General features: G+C 46.7%; 1 protein-coding gene and 1 pseudogene across 1 annotated transcript; one reads left to right on the top strand and one right to left on the bottom strand.

The window, feature by feature from the left end:
• Window positions 1-3252, top strand: LOC135398593 (uncharacterized; annotated as a pseudogene).
• Window positions 3253-14612: 11360 nt separating this feature from the next.
• On the bottom strand, window positions 14613-14987 carry LOC135398595 (protein GVQW3-like). Its single transcript, XM_064629980.1, has one exon. The coding sequence runs from the start codon at window positions 14985-14987 to the stop codon at window positions 14613-14615; it is 375 nt and encodes a 124-aa protein (XP_064486050.1).
• Between the last annotated feature and the right edge of the window lie 481 nt (window positions 14988-15468).

A 15468-nucleotide genomic window follows, 5' to 3' on the forward strand; every position in this document is an offset into this window, starting at 1 on the left:
TCGCGCTTGTCCGGCGGCTTTGATGATCGTTGTTATGGTGTTGTTCCTTCGTAACGAATTAAGGGGTACTACATCTGAGTATTTCAAGAAACTTATGACTGCCTGCAACGCGAGTTCGTCATGAATTGCGACAGCGAACGAAATGAAGAGGCGCTCGAGGAAGGTAAGTGACCTCGCCGAGGCGGCTCGTTTTCGTCTTCTCCTGTGCACAGTGACAGTGTTCGTTGTGACATTGAGCCTTAGCACAAGCAGACAACGCTGTCTCGAATGAGAACACACGTCGTGGTAAAGGAGGAACACGTTGCTGTGTCCCTGGCTGCAACAGTAACATGGCTTGGGACAGGCATGTCTCCTGGCACATGTTTCCCAGTGATCGGGCGATCAAGTTAATATGGGTGAAGAGAGTAAATCGAAAAGGTGAGTGACTTCCTGTTGACTACGCACTTGCTAATTGTCATATGTTTCGAAATTTAGCTGCTTCTGTTTACAGGGCAGGGTGGGAAGTTTTCCCTTTGGCAGCCGACTAAGCACAGTAGGATCTGCGGCACCCATTTTAATGCGTCGGGGAGGAAGGCTTACATGGACAAACTCCCGCGGTTTTTCCCATGGAAGGAATTTCCTCGTGAAATGAATGGTATGCTCGCGGATATGAACAAGGCAACTTTTTACATGTTCATTACTCGCCTCCAGCTGTGCCAAGGAATAAGAGCACGAAGATGAGTTCCTCATGCAAAGATACCAGAAATGGCCAGAAAGAAGCTCGTAGGCTGGACATCTCCTGTGGAGAAGACAACCCTTTGCAACTTACATTCGACGATGGTGACCTCACTGGTAAGGATCTCACCTTCCACTGCTATTCTAATTTGCTATGAACATTGTTAACCTAAAACTTTATCACATAATGAAAATAACAGCCCCATGCAGGCGATATATTGTACATTTCCCACAATTAGCATTTCCAATATTTTCCGAAATATCAGTTATTTATCTGTGGCATTATGCAAGATCACACCTTGACCAAGGCTTCTACTACTCAATTGTTAGTGGTTGAATGGTTTTATACAAGGGGAAACAATTGGAAATGGTGTGGAATTGTATTTTGAATGATAATCAAACAATGTCTCCAGCGCTTGCAGGATGCCAGTCTGCAGAAACAAACCTCACTTGCCATGACCTCACTGTTGGAGCCATGTTGACCATTGGCGAGTCACCTTCACTTACCAAGCAGACTCGAGCCCCAATGAAACAGACCACCAACGAGCTGCCACTAAGTCACGGTACGCTACTGCTTGTGCAACATTTTTAAAGAGTGCAAGGTCGGAACGGTCCTGCCAATTCCTACTGCATAAATGCTGCTTCTGCTTCTGCTAATTCCTACTGCTGACTTTTCTCCCTGACAATTTCAACAATACTTCCTGACCATCACAGCATACGTACCGTCATTTTACATCTCAGGCCACCCACAAAGCTCACCAACTTACTTAATGCAGACAAAGCACGATTTTGCTGAATATATCTGCGTCAGCTATACGCCATTGAAGTAACCAAGGGGTCTGCACATATTTCCTATCCCGGTTCCTCCACTTCAGAAAACCCATTGGCTTGGTCCCTCATTGGCCCTCCCCCTACCCTCTCACTGACTCTTCCCATGAGCAGGGACATGCCTTACTTAGCAAAATCATTGTCCTTGTCCTGTTTTACCTTCTTGATGTTGACGTTCCACTCATCCACAGGAAAGATCAATGGAAAAAGTGCATACAACGATGTGTGTCATAGGTAGGGGCGCTGTGGCGAGTCAGAATAAGTAATTTTCAGTAACTTTTATCAGCAATTTGACACTTTACAATTTCCTGAATTTTCCAATCATGTTAAAATTTCCTGACAATTCCCCGTTCTCCAAGTTTTTCAAGTTGGTGGCTACCCTAAGTATGGCGAGCACAACTGTGATTTCGGTACAGATGTTCATACAACTCATCAGTCAATCAATCAGCATACGCACATATCAACTGCTGTTTTCTATGCCGCGTTTTTCAGATTGTGCAAGTGGTGTCATGCACACCGTTCGGTGTAAAATAGACTATGGTGGCGGATCATATTAAAGTGTGCAATGTTCTTCTGCAAAATATTTTAAATGCCAGTGCCTATTGCTTTGCTTTGCAGACTGCCATGAGCATGGGTACAGTATGCAAGGATGTGCAAAAGAAGCCATTGCAGAGTATAGGCGGGGTATGGAGGAGGCCATCGCAGCGAATGAGGTTTTGCAAGCTGAGATTACCAAGATGAAGGCAGCCACATCTGTGCTTGAGAGTAAAATTTGTGTCCTGGAAGCAAAGGTGGCTTCTCAACAAACTGACCTACTGAAATGTCACACAGCAAAGGCCCCTTCCTTTGATGCGATGCTGGCCGATGAGAAGATGTTGAAATTTTACACAGGCTTTTCGAGTCCTGATAGATTCCTCATTTTTGTTCGATTTGTTGAGAAAGGTGCAGCCAAGAAGGAATGTGAGCGACCGACTACGTTAACCCTGCCACAACAGCTAGTCCTAATCCTAAGGAGACTTCGCGTTGGCCTGCTTGAGAAAGATTTAGCATACAGGTACGGATTATCCCCGAGCACGGTGAGCAAGATGTGCACTTTCTGGGTGCAGTTCTTAGCGAGTTATCTGGAGCAAGTGCCAGTTTGGCCCAGTCGCTTAACAGTAGACCGTTTCATGCCAGAAGCTTTTGCTAAATTGTATCCAACCACCAGAGTAATTTTAGATTGCACCGAGCTCTTTATAGAGACAACAAGCCACTTCAGAACGCAGAGCGACACATACTCCAGCTACAAAAATCACAACACAGCTAAAGGCTTGAGGCGGAATGATAACGTTCGTGTCAGATTTGGCTCCCGGCAGGCTGTCAGACAAAGCTATCACCAGGAATAGCGGCCGCTACAGCGTGCTGGACAAGGGTGACTCTGTAATGGCCGATAGGGGCTTTCTCATAAAGGATGACCTCGAAAATATTGGTGTGGACTTGAACATCCCTCCGTTCTTGGGTGGAAGGGAACAGCTGTCTTCTGAAGAACTCACAGAAACAAGGAAAATTGCGCACCTTAGAATTCATGTTGAGCGCGTGATTCGAGAAGTAAAGAGATTTAGGATACTTAGATATGTCTTTCCCAATTCCATGGCGCAGAAACTTAACAGGGTATGGAAGGTGTGCACGCTACTATGCAATTTCACAAACGAGCCACTGGTGACACGGTAGCAGCGAACTAGGTGCACTTCAGGGTTATCCACCCACAATACATGGCTAGATATAATTGAACCTCTGTATGCAATAAGGGGATAAGTCGATTTATCCCCCTTTTGCAATTTTTGCTGCAATTACATCTACATACCAGTATATGTACCTGCCAAAGAAAATTTAGGACCGTATTGCAATCTAATGGCCTGCTACAGGAGGGTAAGAAACGGGAAATGCATGTTTGTCAATGGGACGGACAATCAGATCAGGCCTCTTTTCTCGGTTTGGGATTTTTCGACTTATCTCCTTGCATACAGAGGTTCAGTTAGACCCTGAAGCTTCACAGTTTTATTTTTTTCCAAACCCGGGTCTAGATATAATGCAAGCTGCCAACACGTTTGTATAGAGTCGTTGTGATCAGCCTGGAAGATGTTTGACATAGTCTGAAATAGTCATCATATGATCACAAAGCAAGGGGTACTGCTTTATTTCCTTAAGGAGGACGTACCTCCTTCTGAGTGTCATTTACACACCTACACAGTAACACTTCTCGGTGCACTGTTATGCTGTTGAAAAGCAACTGACAGCAGTAAGGAAGTCATGTGAACGTACTGTTAATATGTAAATAAATGCTCTTTTGTGAAATGCATGCATGACGCTCTTGAGTAATCCTTCCTGTTAAAGATGAAGCAAAACAACATGCGGGATGTCTCACTTGAACTGTAAATAAAGTTGTGTGTTCCAAGGCTACATGTTGGGAAAAAATAAATGTCATGGTCTGCCGGGCCATGTCTAGGTATATTAACAGCTAGGGTCAGAAGTTTCCAGGAGGTACAGTTTTCAAACTTGGGGTGTAAATAATAGGCTTCGTATTTGCATGGTCAGATTACTGTAACCTGCGTTTAAAAAAAACTTACACAGCGTGAAGGTTAGGGGTAAAAAATGGGCCTTATACGACTCTATTGCACACATCTTGAAGCAAAGGTGCTCCTGAATATATATAAAGGTTGAGGTCTGTTCAGACTATATACCTGCACCAGAAGTTTTGTGCTTACTGCTTGATTTCGTTGCACAAAATTGGAACTTTTAGGTTTTTACAGACAGTCGGAGGGTAAATATTGGGTTAAAGCTTTTTCCCGATAACTGCGTCTGTCTACTGGGGGGCTAAAAATGAGGGAGAATATGATCTAAACATAAAACTTTGAGCTCTATCTATAGCCTATGGTGTTGGAGCTGAGAGTGAGAAGCAGGGGCATTCTCTGCGTGTGCATAAAAAAATGCGGCCAGTCGTGGCAACATTTCAAATGTCCACATTCGTTCATCAAAGTCTATCCTTTGCACTTTGCAGTCGTGTCCGTTGTCCACAACGAAGTCGCACCACTTCAACCCAGTAATGGCAAGCTGCCCTTGCACTTGATGAAAGTACTTATGCGTCTCCTTTAGTTTCCCATTTCTGAGATATGGTGCGTGTTCTATGGCGTCAGGAATGTTCTCCACCTGCAGGTGCATAGCTTTTGCTAAAATCTTTACCTCAATTAGACCAAACTCATTTGTAGTCTTGTCAAACACCAGTCCATCAGGGGAGGCACCCAGGAAGGGAACACCTGGACTTACGTAGAGACCAACACTGTACACGCAGTTCCCAGTTTTCTCAGTGTACCTCTGTAATGCTGCTTTTTCATTTTTGCTCCCAGTAGCCATGCAAGCCGTGGGGCGTCCCCCAGAACCTGCTAGTACATCACATGCAAATTTTTCCGTTGCTGCAGACTTCCGCCTCACAATGTCACCAAACCTTGAGGCAGTGATTCTGCCATGCCTTTCACTGTGCCACAGAGAGCTTCGAGACTTGAACACGTTGAACACGTTGTTCTTGTTGCTCCAGTCCAGAGAGCAGCAACAGGTAGCCTCACTGGTGGCTCATCCGGTTCATTAGTGTCTGTATCAGGCTGTTTACGTCGTGGTACTGGTTGCATGTTAGTCTCTTCCAAAACTGCAGCAAGCATCGGAGAGAGGGAATGCTCCATAAGGTCCCTGTGGAGGGTGTGCAATGCTGCGGATGAAATAGTGGCACTTACAGATGTGTGTCTACTATAGTTCTGGTTGTTTGAAGGCTTTAGTGGCACGTGCTTCACAAACACTAGTTCCTCGAAACGTTCCACTGGAGCAGACTGCTTTATGGCACGTGCGGTTGGAACCCCCCACTTTCGTGGCTTTTCAGTGCAGGATGCCACATCTGGCACATACTTCAGGCCCTGCCTCATCACATCAAGTAGGAACCACAGCAGTGCACATACATGCTTACACGTACCATCTGTTCCTGCGGGGCATATGCAGTAGCCTCCTGTCACGTTTCCATCATCGCCAATTCTCGTAACTGTTCGCCTCAGTTTTCGCAGTGTAAAAGATGACTCCACTGTCGCCTTTACAAGAACGAAGTCCTGGCCATAATGAAGAAGCACATTTGTCACCTTGTCACTTTTGTACATCCTGCATCCCTCCTTGCCATGCTTGGATGCACCAGCCTGCTCTTGGTGAAACAAAATTTTCGCTTCATTGAAGGCAGAAGGGAAGTTGCCCAACTGTTTTGTCCAGGGCCCTTTTGGCACCTCAAATTGCATCGTGAACCTGGAAACATGAATGCACACAAAACCCTGCTTTATATCACATTTTCACGTTTCAATCCTGAAGGACACGAGTCCACGTAAACGTGTTTAAAACTCGCACTATACTCAGTAAGGCAGGGGATGGTAGCATAAACGAATCAGAACCGGTCCCTCTTTCTCTCGGCTCCTGCATATCGTGGCATTTGCTTGTATTACATTTGTACACCTTTGTGGTATCAGGCCATACAAAGAAACAGATTCGTCGACCAACCGCTGTTTGTGATTCAGTCGTCGAGACTCTGTCGACAACAAACCCGACTGTCAGTTGTTTCCGTGACCAAACGCAGCGAGAGTGAAAATTTGATGTAAAAAAAAATTGACGGGGCGGCCAGTTTCGGTTTCTACAATATCATTGTTAGTCTGCACCTTTTGTGATATCGTGCACAGTGACAACGCTTAATATCCACTGCCAGTATTACTACGAAATGCTATCAGGCGTTTCAGCACACGTGGACTTCTCCACGAAGTTAATCACACATAAAAAGCCCATGTCACGATCCATCACGTCAAGGGGTATGTCACCAAATAACGTTGGCGTCCAATGCATTTCACTTTTCAGTAGATTCGATACATGGCCTTGAAGGCTCCTATAGCAAGGAGCATCTGCGAAGTAATATAAGAAAACATTTAGAGAAAGAGCCTTACCTGCATACATTGATCACGTTTATAAACGCCTGATGTCTTGAGCAGTGACGCACGTAAACAACACCTATGTAGTGTAGGAGAGTAAGCGTTAACGATAGTAAATGAACTATACGGTGCTGCTAACTGTGCGGAAGAGAATTTATGACAAGGAACTGGCAGACGTACCCGCCTCGTCAGTGTGTCGGTGTCAGTCGTGTCAGGTGTCAGCGCCCGGCATGGCAGACATCACCCTCGCGAGCGAAAAAACTTATGTCCCATGATTCCCGGAGCCGCAGCGACGTTCCCCTCTGGCGGCGCTCCAAGTTATTCAGCTCGTGTATTGCGCATGCACCGGTGTTATTCCCCAGTCTCGAACTCCTACGCGAACGAAATATGTCAGAACACGTAACCTAACTGACCCTCGCGCTGGACTCTCACGCGAATGAAATCTGTCAGAACACGTAACCCAACGGACCCTCGTACTGGACTCTCACGGGAACGAATAATGTCCCAACACCTAACTTAACTGACCATCGTGCCGGGCTTGCTCTGCGCGCCCGCCACACCAAACGTCCCCAAATATGTGTGAGTGCACGTGTGAAATCCAGACCCATTACACGAAATAAGCATGATCACATTTAAAAAAGTGATAGTTCTCAGATGAGAATACCATGATACACCACACCCAATGAAAAAAAAAAAGACATTAAAATTCAGCTGTCCAGTCTCGCCAAATATGTTCGCGTACATGTCCGACCATGGTCGGCGTTGTCAAGCCCGTACCCGGCCCGGGCCCGGTGGCTGAAACCCTAGCCCGGCCCAGGCCCGCATAAAAAACGCAAAGCCCGGCCCGGGCTTTCGGGTAAGCCCGAGCCCGTGCAGTGCTCTAATTCAGGTACGTTTCTTGTAACGCAACACAAAATGCATCATACCTGTCTGAAAGATCGTCGACGTCATCGAGATTCTTGAAAAGTCCTCGACAATTCCACTGTATGATAGCCATAATGAAGAAAATCAGAAAGATGTGTACTGTTCAAGCAAAGTTTCATTACTTTTTCTTTGGGGCATTATGGGCTGTCTCGGGGTTTTCTTCCGAGCAGCCGCTAGTTCCTTAGCCGATATATTGGGGAGTAAGCCACTCTCCGATAGACTACGTGTTGTCTGTCTTTTGGACTGGGAGCTCGCGCTCGTGAATGAGCCTTGCGAGCTTGCGTCGTTATCGCGCTCCATAGAAGTCATTTCCATGGGTGGCGATGACAGGAGTGGCGTCGATGACAGTGACGCCACAGAAGTGAGTTGAGTGGGGGGCGGATCTTCCACTCCCATGTTTTCCTCTGGGCTTATGTGTGTTTCATTCTGTGTGTGTTTCGTGACTATTTGTGACTTTCCTTTGACTGTCGCTGCAAAAGATTTTTCAAAGAAATATGGTGATACCTTTTTTCTTGCCTCCGGATAGCTGAGGTTTTGAGTAACCTTAGCATGTAGAATCTCCTTCTCATATTTACACTTGGGACAAGCTCGTGAATATGATGTGTGCTCACCAGAGCAATTGACGCAGCGGTCGGCCCCCTTGCACTCCTTTGTGTCGTGGCCTGCCTCACCACATCTTACACAACACGGAATTTCCCGGCATGCGTCAGCAGCATGTTCGTATCGATTGCAGTGAAAACAGCGCAAGGGATTTGGAATATATGGCCGCACATCCGCCAAAAGATATCCAACTTTTAACTTGTCAGGTAACGTGGGTTTATCAAAGGTGAGTACGATGTTCCTCGTTCTGATATATTCACCACTCTTACGGATCTTATTTTTGCGGACATCTATGACGTCCTGATCTTTCAAGTTTTCAAGGACCTCTTCCAAAGGTACGTCAATCAGCTCTGAAGCTGAGATGACGCCCTTGCAAGTGTTGAGCGTTTTGTGTTGAGAAGCTGAAATCTTTTTTTCCCATCATCTCATGTGTGTTGAGGATGTGTTCACAATCTTTGGCATTTGTGCATTTTATGAGCAGATCACGAGATCGTATACGTTTGATTTCAGTGATGTTTTTGGACAGTAATGCCACCGCTTTCTCAATGAAAAAGGATGACATCTTTCCAAGTGGTATCCCAAGCAGCACAGAGGACCGGGAAAAGGTTGGGAAGGCAACGGGGCTACTGGTTCTGCAAAGGCCGGTATCGAATGTAGGAACCCGAGGCTATGCCGATAGTATCGCAGCACCAAGAGAAAGGAAAAATGCGAAAGGTAAAAATTGTGAGGTCGCTCCCCGAAAAATCTCTGATAGTCACCCGATTCGTGATCACGTGGTAGACGTTAAAAAAAAGCAATATCGTAGGATTTCACCCCGTTCATTCCCCGACATCATGCCGATAGCATATCACGTGGCCGTGCCTCGTACGGAGCAGGCAAGTGCACTTTTAGGACATCCAAACTTACCATGCAGAGGCTGACAATGCAGACCCATGAAGGCGCCCCGGCGACTACAAATTCAAACGGCGAGACGCGAGAGCAGAGAGGGTGAGAGGCGAGAGCAGGCTCCAACAGCTCCCCATAGAGCCCATGGTTTGAGATAGTTCACGCAACACTGGGCACACGACCAATGAAATTGCGACGTGGCTGATATTATGCACAACCAGTCGGCCAATCAGGAGTCTCATTGTCTGGCTGGCCTTTCGACCGGTCCGGGCTACCATCGACTTCTACTGGATTTCAGGCCTGCCGCCGTTATTCGGTATTCGAAATAACTAAAGCGATTTTTGGGTAAAATAAAGATTTATTGGATACAGAGCACTGATTCAAAGATCTGATACATGGGTGCACTGTGCGTACAAAGCCTACTGCGTTGCTGACACACTGGGACAAAGTTCGAACATGAAGCAGAACGAACACACCGTTCAACTCCTAATACCGAGCCAGTCTCATGAGTGCGTACCATTTCATGATGAGCATCTTCCTTCGCTGCTTGCGGTGCACCCATTATAGCGAGAGAAAAGCGCTTGTGTGGCACGTAATCATGTCTTTGTTGACAGTCCTCGAAATCTAACGGCGCCCGAACTTGTTCTTCGCACTCCAACTCATGAGGCATTCCGGTACCGCAGTTGGTAGATTGTTCGTGGGATAATTGTTATGTTCAGAAACAGCACAACACGCGTAGACTCACAATGACGGACGAATAAACTCGTGAACATATTTCTGAACATGAGAGAACTGATGTTCTGAGGCTGGAACAACATAGAAGGGAGAAATACATACAAGTTCTATGTTGTTCTATTCTTCTATGTTGTTCCAGCCTCAGAACATCAGTTCTCTCATGTTCAACAGTTGCCGCTTGCGTCGATCCCTGTCGTATGAATGTGTGTATGAGTGAGCAAAAATGTAAGAGTGAAAGGAGGATGAGTGAGAGAGAGTGACTGGTTTGTCCCTTCAGATGACGCACCCTGAAAGTCGCTGGGAAAGCGTGTTAGCTTAGCTCAATTGGTAGAACCCTAGACCGGTAATCCAGAAGATGTGGGTTCGAGTTCTACAGCTGGCTAACCTTTTCAGTGAATTTCATTGTTCATCGTATATTTCTGAAAACTGTTCTGTCGATTGACACCACCGAACACAGGAGGACGCATGCCGGCCGTGCTATTTCGAAACTATGCTGAAACGGCCGAGACGCTGCACATACCTGCGCGCGTACAAAATGCGATTTCAAAAGATTCTCGACCAATCGGAGCGCGCGCACAGTCTCGGCCAATGGGCTTGCAACATGGTGTATGGGCGCAGTGGTACGTACTCTACAGCCGCGTCCGCGGGTACCTAAGGAGGACTGGCGAGAGTGACAGTTGGGAGTTGGATGCGTTGCGATGAGTTCGTTTTGTCTTCGGCTGCCGTAGCAAGGATCGTGTAACTTCTGTGCAGTATTTGCGTGTGTTTTAGTGCGCTTTCTAAGACAATGCGATGACAGTGGTCCCTGCACAACACATTGTCGATTTCCCGGAAGAGTTTTCACAAGAAACGGACGGTGAAACGCCGGACTGCACGTGGTGGTGCTTCTGATGTTCGAAGGTATGAGTGATGGTTTGCTTACTATTAATTACATGTTTCATTTTAGAAATTTAGGAGGAACTCTAAGAGATACAGATTCCGAACGTATCGTGAAGAGGAAGGGGGTATATGTCGCGACCTGCATGGAAAACAGGAGTGTCATGTGTTATCTCCTCTGAGAAAATAGAAGATGTGAGGTGGCTAACAAAATGTAAAGCTCCCTGTGGCCCGTTAGTGCATCGCACAGTCAGGCATATGCTTTGTCTAGACACAGTGAGTGATCAGACTTACGAGGTGTGGCTATTAAATAACGGGACCGGAGCGAAAAAGTGTTTATTACAAAAATATTCGAACTCAATTGGTGTCCCCTTCAACATACTCCCCTCCCATATCTATACAACGTCCGGCACGAGTATACCGTTGTTGGAAACAATGCTGGAAATCATCATGTGCTAGCCCCTTCACTAGCGTTGCCGTTCTGGCCTTCAGGTCGTCCACAGATTGGAAATGTGTTCCCTTCAATGCGGATTTCACCTTCCGGAGCAGGAAAAAGTCACACGGAGCTATCCGGCGAGTGAGGAGGGTGGCCCAGCACAGGGATCTTCTTATCGGCCAGAAACTGCTTCACCGACAGAGCGTTGTGAGCTGGAGCATTGAGGTTTCTAGGGACGAGTTTTCAGACCTGTAAAAATTACTTTTCCGAAGTAATTGAATTACGATTACAATTACATGTTCACAAAAGTAATTAAATTACAGTTACAATTACTCATTTTCTATAGTAATTCAATTACGATTACAATTACTGAAAAAAGTGATTGCATTACACTGAATTACATTCACAAAGTTGACTGCAACGGGCAAACGACGTGCAAACTGCAAGATTTGATGTACACGTTTATTGCACATGTTCTGAAAGATGGTGGTAGTTGTGCTTTTGGTAGAAAAACAAGTTAGAGAAGTCCTACACAAGGACAGGTCTCTTGCCGTGTTAAAGAAACACCGAACACCACAGTCAAAAGGGTTTCTTTCTTCAGGTATGTGAACAAAGTGCAGATCGTGAGTGCAGCTTCTAACGCCCAATGGCTTTCAAGATTCTCAAAGTTCTTGTCTGTAAGGCTGCCACGTCTCCTTGTCATAACAAGACCACCAACCGAAAACAGACGCTCCACTGGTGCACTGCTGGGCAGCCAAACATTGTACTTCATGAACACCTCGAGCACAAAAGGAAGATCTTTCAAGTACTCTAACGACTCTGAAGTGCGGGTCGATACCCACAATTCGTACTCTTTTTCCCATAGCGCAAGAGTTTTTCTCCTTCCACATTTAAATGTAAAAAATCTGTACGGAAAAATGTACCGATCTGAATCGAGTCTTTGGGTAATCACTGTGAAAAAAGAAAAAAACGGTCTGGAACTGACCCAAACTTTAAACATTGGGCTTCCCAGATAGCGTTCAAAGTAATTCCAAAAGTAATTCAAAATGCGTTACGCGTTAATTTAATTACAGTTACAATTACATAAAACCTACTTAATTACATGTGTTTATAAGTCCCAAACGCCGCCACACCAGCATTGGACAGCTGTTTCGGCCTTATTGGGCCTTCATCAGCAATGCGTAGGTGGGCGACGTTTGAGCGAGTGGCGTCGGAAGGTCACGTGGAACGTGATGTCCTCCCGTCAGGGTGAGAAACTCACCTCTGAAAGCCCTGTGCGAAGCCAGTAAAGTATTAAGTGAAAAAAAAAATAGCATAGGCTCTTTGGCTGCACGTTGAACATATGTTTATAAGTCCCAAACGCCGCCACACCAGCATTGGACAGCTGTTTCGGCCTTATTGGGCCTTCATCAGCAATGCGTAGGTGGGCGACGTTTGAGCGAGTGGCGTCGGAAGGTCACGTGGAACGTGATGTCCTTCCGTCAGGGTGAGAAACTCACCTCTGAAAGCCCTGTGCGAAGCCACGTTCCACGTGACCTTCAGACGCCACTCGCTCAAACGTCGCCCACCTACGCATTGCTGATGAAGGCCCAATAAGGCCGAAGCAGCTGTCCAATGCTGGTGTGGCGGCGTTTGGGACTTATAAACATATGTTCAACGTGCAGCCAAAGAGCCTATGCTATTTTTTTTTTCACTTAATACTTTACTGGCTTCGCACAGGGCTTTCAGAGGTGAGTTTCTCACCCTGGCGGGAGGACATCACGTTCCACGTGACCTTCCGACGCCACTCGCTCAAACGTCGCCCACCTACGCATTGCTGATGAAGGCCCAATAAGGCCGAAACAGCTGTCCAATGCTGGTGTGGCGGCGTTTGGGACTTATAAACATATGTTCAACGTGCAGCCAAAGAGCCTATGCTATTTTTTTTTCACTTAATACTTTACTGGCTTCGCATAGTGCTTTCAGAGGTGAGTTTCTCACCCTGACGGGAGGACATCACGTTCCACGTGACCTTCCGACGCCACTCGCTCAAACGTCGCCCACCTACGCATTGCTGATCATCAGCCCAATAAGGCCGAAACAGCTGTCCAATGCTGGTGTGGCGGCGTTTGGGACTTATAAACATATGTTCAACGTGCAGCCAAAGAGCCTATGCTATTTTTTTTTCACTTAATACTTTACTGGCTTCGCACAGGGCTTTCAGAGGTGAGCTTCTCACCCTGACTGGAGGACATCACGTTCCACGTGACCTTCCGACGCCACTCGCTCAAACGTCGCCCACCTACGCATTGCTGATGAAGGCCCAATAAGGCCGAAACAGCTGTCCAATGCTGGTGTGGCGGCGTTTGGGACTTATAAACATATGTTCAACGTGCAGCCAAAGAGCCTATGCTATTTTTTTTTTCACTTAATACTTTACTTGCTTCGCACAGTGCTTTCAGAGGTGAGTTTCTCACCCTGACGGGAGGACATCACGTTCCACGTGACCTTCCGACGCCACTCGCTCAAACGTCGCCCACCTACGCATTGCTGATGAAGGCCCAATAAGGCCGAAACAGCTGTCCAATGCTGGTGTGGCGGCGTTTGGGACTTATAAACATATGTTCAACGTGCAGCCAGAGAGCCTATGCTATTTTTTTTTCACTTAATAATTTACTGGCTTCGCACAGGGCTTTCAGAGGTGAGTTTCTCACCCTGACGGGAGGACATCACGTTCCACGTGACCTTCCGACGCCACTCGCTCAAACGTCGCCCACCTACGCATTGCTGATGAAGGCCCAATAAGGCCGAAACAGCTGTCCAATGCTGGTGTGGCGGCGTTTGGGACTTATAAACATATGTTCAACGTGCAGCCAAAGAGCCTATGCTATTTTTTTTCACTTAATAATTTACTGGCTTCGCACAGGGCTTTCAGAGGTGAGTTTCTCACCCTGACGGGAGTACATCACGTTCCACGTGACCTTCCGACGCCACTCGCTCAAACGTCGCCCACCTACGCATTGCTGATGAAGGCCCAATAAGGCCGAAACAGCTGTCCAATGCTGGTGTGGCGGCGTTTGGGACTTATAAACATATGTTCAACGTGCAGTCAAAGAGCCTATGCTATTTTTTTTCACTTAATACTTTACTGGCTTCGCACAGGGCTTTCAGAGGTGAGTTTCTCACCCTGGCGGGAGGACATCACGTTCCACGTGACCTTCCGACGCCACTCGCTCAAACGTCGCCCACCTACGCATTGCTGATGAAGGCCCAATAAGGCCGAAACAGCTGTCCAATGCTGGTGTGGCGGCGTTTGGGACTTATAAACATATGTTCAACGTGCAGCCAAAGAGCCTATGCTATTTTTTTTCACTTAATACTTTACTGGCTTCGCACAGGGCTTTCAGAGGTGAGTTTCTCACCCTAACGGGAGGACATCATGTTCCACGTGACCTTCCGACGCCACTCGCTCAAACGTCGCCCACCTACGCATTGCTGATGAAGGCCCAATAAGGCCGAAACAGCTGTCCAATGCTGGTGTGGCGGCGTTTGGGACTTATAAACATATGTTCAACGTGCAGCCAAAGAGCCTATGCTATTTTTTTTCACTTACTACTTAATTACAGTAATTCAATTACTTGTAATTAAGTACTTTACAGGTCTGCGAGTTTGGCGCGGATCTTGCGCATGTTCAACTGTTCGTGCAAAATTTGTCGTACGGGTTGTTTGTCAACATTCACCATTTCTGCTATCATCGGTATGCTTAGTCTGCGATCGTTGCGAACAATTGCATTAATTTTCTCAACGACTTCTTCCGTTGTTGCTGTGACGGGCCGACCCGGTCTTTCGTCGTCTTCAACGTTTTCCCATCCCTCGGTAAACCGTTTATGCCACTCAAACACTCGCATACGTGACATCGCATTATCATCGTACACCTCTTGCACCAGCTTCAAGCACTCGCTCGGAGATTTGTTCAGTTTCGCTAGAAATTTCAGGTTCATCCGCTGCTCCACTTTGGCAATCGCCATGATTCCGGCAACACGACTCTATACCCCTCCCTGCAACGGACTCCAGCAGATAGACAACGAGTGACAGCAAAACGCGGCTTGTCGGGGCTCGTCGTGGAAGGTTCATGGTCACTAAAACCCGCTCCGCGAGGTACACTTCCTACCAGATGCCCAGTCCCGTTATTTAATAGCCACACCTCGTATACTACGTAGTACGTATATATGAAAATGCGTTGATTATTTCTTTCTGCTTAGTGTATGCTTTTAGCACAATAAAAAGTATATTTACTTGAGCAATATGTGCATTTCCACGTATTATTTTCAGTGGTCCCAGCTGCCAAGTGGCCGGATCTGGACCACTTGCAGAGGGGACCAATGGATCAATTCCACTAGTTGCACTTCAGGTGAAACTGGTTCCACTTTCAACTGGTCCCAGTCACTAAATGGTCATTTGAATGGTCACATTCAAAGTGGGACCTGTCCAATAAACCACTTTGAAGGG

The sequence above is a fragment of the Ornithodoros turicata genome, chromosome 6 (assembly GCF_037126465.1).
Source record: "Ornithodoros turicata isolate Travis chromosome 6, ASM3712646v1, whole genome shotgun sequence".
NCBI lineage: Eukaryota > Metazoa > Arthropoda > Arachnida > Ixodida > Argasidae > Ornithodoros > Ornithodoros turicata.

Excerpts from the sequence above, each read along its gene's own strand:
- LOC135398595 (XM_064629980.1), bottom strand. The coding sequence starts at position 14,987 with ATGGCGATTGCCAAAGTGGAGCAGCGGATGAACCTGAAATTTCTAGCG.